The following is a 5,634-nucleotide window of genomic DNA, read 5'->3' as shown; positions in this document are numbered from 1 at the left end:
TTCGATACATATGCAGCTAGAGACAAGAGCTCCGGGGTTCTGGTTAGTACATCATGTTGTTCCAACAATAGGGTTGCAGATCCCTTTAGCTCAACCCAAGGTTTCTTATTGGATGCTTGTTTCTAAAAGTTCTTCACATGTACACACACACACACACACACACACATGCAGGATAGCTGTGAAGATAACAGAAATCAGAATTCAGTGATGGGAAAACAAGCATTCCAAAAGGCAGGTATTTGAAGGGGAAAAAAAAAAAAACAAAAACAGGACAAATCTAATAAAACTAATAAAGAAAAACAGACTCCATATATTTTAAAATTAGAAATAAAAAGAATATATAGCAATGCTTATATAGGAAATTTTTTAAACCACAAATGAATTAATTGCAATCACTTTTACACCAATACTTTAAAGCCAACAAAATAACATTTTCTAGAAAAATAACAATTTCTAAAATAGATTAGAAAAATATCCCATGATTCATGCACATACACATTATTAAAATATAATAAACCACAAGGGACAGATAATTTCATAGAAAAATTCCTCAAGCACTCAAATAAAAGATAATCTTTACCTTACAAAAATATTTCAGAAAACAGGAAAAAAAAAGAATTAAGATTCTAAATTCATGCTATATGAATAGAGTACTAATTTGGCAAACTAGGCAAGAACAGCATGAAAAAGAGAAACTTTTTAAAAATTATCAGTTATAAACCCAAAGAAATTCAGAACAGGACACTTAGCTCATCCAACACAACAAAGTTCTAAAACACTTTAAATCAAAATTAACCCCAAAACTATCCACATCAAGCCAAATCACTATGCTGATATCAACATAGTCATGAATTTGATATTTTGACCATTTCAATGCATTGGTCAACAGAACCACTCCAGAACTGTTCCAGCAAGAGCTTCAATGTTATCTTGTAAAAGTCCAATGCTTTGCAGAAAAAAAGAAAAGAGAAAACAAAACAAACAAACACTCTAGGCACTGAACAAGTGACTTTTTCAAGGTTACATAAGAAGTTACTAGCAAAAACAAACAAACAAACAAAAAAGACCATTCACTAACTGTAAAAGATCTTATGTTTCAATGGTGAAGTCTGACAGCCTTAGCACAAAGACTCCCAATGGGCAACAATAACACTCTTGCAAACATAAGCTACTGTCAACTGTCTAGAATCACCAACATTATATAAACCAAGAATGAATTAGAATGCCATGTTTAAAATCAAATGCACTAGCCTTCCAGTCTGGGCCACCCTAAACAGACCTTGGGCCTGAATTCTGCAGCCAGTCCCACAATACCCAGAGGAAGTTCCACTCCCAGCAGCTCTAACACACACAGGATCCCAGGGGTTTGGTCACACCAGAATCTCAGGGTCCCAGAAGCAGCTTTACTCCCAGAAGCTCTGAAACACCCAGGATCTCAGGATCACAGGATCCCAGAATAACAGGATCATAGAGACAGCTTGACTCTGAGAAGTTCTGACACAACCAGGATCACAGGAAGAACAGGCTCCAGTCAGATATAGCGAGGACAGGTAGCACTATCGAGTACCAGATGGTGGGAGGCAAGCATAAGAACATAAGCAAAGCTGGGAGGTGGTGGCACACGACTTTAATCCCAGCACTTGGGAGGCAGAGGAAGGTGGATTTCTGAGTTCGAGGCCAGTGTGGTCTACAGAGTGAGTTCCAGAACAGACAGGGGTACACAGAAAAACCCTGTCTCAAAAAAAACAAAACAAACAAAAACCCCACAATCAAACAAACAGGTAAAGGAAATGAACAAAATCATCCAAGATCTAAAAAATGGAAATAAAAACAATAAAGAAATCACGAAGGAAGACAGCTCTGGAGTTAGAAAACCTAGGAAAGAGAACAGGAGTAATAGATGCAAGCATCACCAACAGAATACAAGAAGAAAAAATCTCAGGTGCAGAAGATAGCATAGAAAACATGGACACAAAAGTCAAATGCAAAAGGCAAAAAGTTCCTAACCCGAAACATCCAGGAAATCTAGGACACAATGAGAAGACCAAACCTAAGGATAATAGATATAGAAGAGAGCTAAGATTCCCAACTTAAAGGGCCAGTAAATATCTTCAACAAAATTATAGAAGAAAACTTCCCTAGCCTAAAGACAGAGATAGATGCCCATGAACATACAAGAAAGTCTACAGAACTCCAAATAGACTGGACCAGAAAAGAAATTCATCCCGTCATATAATAATCACAACACCAAATGCACTAAACAAAGAAAGAATATTAAAAGCAGTAAGGGAAAAAGGTCAAGTAAGATATAAAGGCAGACCTATCAGAATTACACCAGATTTTTCACCAGAGATTATGAAAGCTAGAAGATCCTGGGCAGATGTCATACAGACTCTAAGAGAACACTAATGCCAGCCCAGGCTACTATAACCAGCAAACCTCTCAAGTACCATAGACAGAGAAACATATTCCATGACAAAACCAAATTTACACAATATCTTTCCACAAACCGGCCCTACAAAAGATAATAGATGGAAAACGCCAACACAAGGAAGGAAACTACACCCTAGAAAAAGCAAGAAAGTAATCTTCTTTCAACGAACCCAAAAGAAGATGCCACACAAACATAAAAGTAACATAAAAAATAACAGGAAGCAACAATCACTATTCCTTAATATCTCTTAACACCAATGGATTCAACTCCCCAATAAAAAGATATAGACTAACAGACTGGATATGTAATAAGGACCCAGCATTTTGCTGCATACAGAAAATGCACTTCAGTGACAAAGACAGAAACTACCTCAGAGTAAAAGGTTGGAAAACAATTTTCCAAGCAAATGCTCCCAAGAAACAAGCTGGAGTAGCCATTCTAATATAGAACAAAATGGACTCAACAGAAACAGATGTATAAAAATTAGGGTCATAGACAGATGCACTTAGCACTTAAAATGAGCAGAATGCATAGAAACACTTATCTAGGACTAATTGGCTATTCTGGGTCTTTTGTTGTTCCATATCAAATTGAGGATTTTCTTTCTATTTATGTGAAGAATGAGATGAGGATGTTGATTGTGATGTCATTGAATCAGTAAATTGTTTTGGTAGGAAGGTCTTTTTTCATAATGTTAATTCTACCAAGCTATAAGCTTGGGATGTCTTCAAATTCTAGTACATTTCTTAATCCCTTTCTTCACACATTTAAAGTTTTCACTGTAGAGGTTTTTTACCTCTTTTGTTATGTATATTCTAAATATTTTATTTGAGAAACTGGGAAGAGGAGTGTGTCCATAATCTCTTTCTCAGCATGCTTGTTACTCATATGTATTAAGACTGGTAAATTTTGTAAGTCAATTATGTATCATAAAACTTTGCTGAAATTATTGATAATTTCTACAATTTTTCTAGTCAAATTTTGGAGTATAAGATAACATAATCTTCAATTGAAAATAATTTGATTTAATATTTTCCCACTTGTATCCCTTCTCTTACCTTACTGCTCCAGCTAATGCTTCAACCACATTATGGATGAGCAGTAGGGACAGTGGGCAGTTCTCTCCCATTCCTGATTTTAATGGGGCTTATTAATGGTTTTATTCATTTAGGATGATATTGGCCATGAGTTGTCATATATAATCTATATTATGTTGAAATATGTTTCCTACAGTCCTACTTGTTCTAGGACTTTTATTAAGAATGCATGCTGACTCTTTTTTTTTTTTTTTGCTTCCATTGAGATGATCATATGATTCCTGTATATTTGTCCATGTATTTTATTACATTTATTTCTTATATATGTTTAAAAAAAAGTAAAATCAATGTAAAAAAAACTTAAAAGTGGATTAGAGATTACTATACCTAAAAACGCTACAATGTTATATAGTTTTATACACTGGTAATTAGCCCAGGGTAAATACACCTTGAGTTTTAAAGGATGCCTATATGACCTGATTATTACTATTTACAAATGGCTGTGAAATGAATCATGAATGGCAAAGTTTTAAGTACAGCAAGTGTATTCTGAAAGTGTATTAGGTCCAATCTCCTGAAAACTCAGACTCCTAACTCCTAATAGGAAGTATTAAAACTAATAAACTTTCACAGAATTCCTGCTTTAAAAAAAAAAAAAAAATCAAATGCAGTAACAAGATATTTTCTCAATCTCTATTTTAAAATTCGGCCAGTTGTCTATATATCCAACCAAAATAAGAAATGTTACTATCAAATAGATTTTAAAATTATAATATTTATGACATAAAATGTTTAAATAAAATGTTTAAAAATAGTGATCCACTGATTATAAATGTATTATTTTAAATACCTCTAAGGAAAAAGGTAATGCTGACTAAAGTATAACACAATCTTGCTACTGTTGTAAGACACATCTTAATTTCAATCATTTCAAACTCTGAAGAACAAAAAGCCTTAGAACCACTGGCCCTAAAGATGCTTTTTGTAATACCCAAAAACAACTTTCTTAGCTGCTGGATGTCAGTTGCCCACTTCAGACTGTTCACTCTTCGACAATATCACATCTTTTTGATCATATGAAACACCCATATTGTTGGGAATGGTTTTATTTGAGATATGGAAGAAGAACCACCTTTCTCAAGAGCATTGTTTAACTTTTTATTGCTAGTACTTACCATGAAGAGGCCACTGTAATTCTTGGTCTTCTAAAAGAGCAGCAGCTGGCAGGAGTCTATTAAGGCAATCAAGAGGTGGCAAGAGGTCGAGGAGGTAACTCAGTAAAGGACGAGCCACTGACACTGGGAGTAACAGTAGGGAATTAACGATCTGGCAGAGCATACTGCCTGCAGCTGACACATAGATCACATCTATGAAGAGCAAGAATGCAAGGTAAATCAGTTACCTCAAAAAAGCCTAAATACTTCTTCAGTTTGGAAAGAGTAAACAAATTCAATAACTTTTTGTTCAATACCCACCTGATATCTTGTCATGTTAGTATTTACTATCAAAATAACACCTACAGACAGACACTTTGTAGAAAAGCAAACTTACCTTGCATGCCAACAAACTCAAAACACAGAAACTGTTTTCTTAAGATACATTATAATACCACATCCATTAATTTATCCCCACTTTTAAATTCAGAGTACCTACAACAGACTAAATGCTATTCTAGGTGCAGACACAGCCATGACCAAAGCAGCCAAAACTTTCCATCTTCCTATGATGTTAACATTCTAATAAGGCAAGTTTTTAAATAATTTTAAAATTAAGGTCATCATAAAATATCTGCCCTTTCATTCTAGGGATTACTTTCCAATCAAATTTGTCCCATTATTGCATTGTACTCAGGGAAGGAAGGAACATTTAGAAGTGAGCTCAGTCCGAATGGACAATAAATTTACATTGCATACATAACAGACAAACCAGACTAATAAATAATAGTCTTGGTTTCTCAGCTGATTTCTCTTTCTTTTTTCTCTTTTTTTCTTTCTTTCTTCCTTTTTCTTTCTTTTTTTTTAATTAGGTATTTTCTTCATTTACATTTCCAGTGCTATCCCAAAAGTCCCCCATGCCCTCCCTTCCACTGCCCTACCCACCCACTCCCATTTCTTGGCCCTGGCGTTCCCCTGTACTGAGGCATACAAAGTTTGCAAGACCAAT

At 34.9% G+C, this 5,634-nt stretch overlaps 1 protein-coding gene across 5 annotated transcripts in view; it reads right to left on the bottom strand.

Annotated features, from left to right (window-relative positions):
- The window catches only part of Herc1 (HECT and RLD domain containing E3 ubiquitin protein ligase family member 1), a 159,282-nt gene that overhangs the window by 101,017 nt on the left and 52,631 nt on the right, over nucleotides 1–5,634 (bottom strand). For all 5 annotated transcript variants that reach the window (XM_029481107.1, XM_029481103.1, XM_029481105.1 and 2 more), the window contains exon 17: nucleotides 4,647–4,838. In XM_029481107.1, coding sequence (XP_029336967.1) covers nucleotides 4,647–4,838 — 192 coding nt within the window. The remainder of the gene's footprint in view (nucleotides 1–4,646; nucleotides 4,839–5,634) is intronic.

Source organism: Mus caroli, chromosome 9 (assembly GCF_900094665.2).
Source record: "Mus caroli chromosome 9, CAROLI_EIJ_v1.1, whole genome shotgun sequence".
NCBI classification, from domain to species: Eukaryota; Metazoa; Chordata; class Mammalia; order Rodentia; family Muridae; genus Mus; species Mus caroli.
Note: the sequence above shows the minus strand (reverse complement) of the source record. Positions and strands in the feature narration are given on the sequence as shown.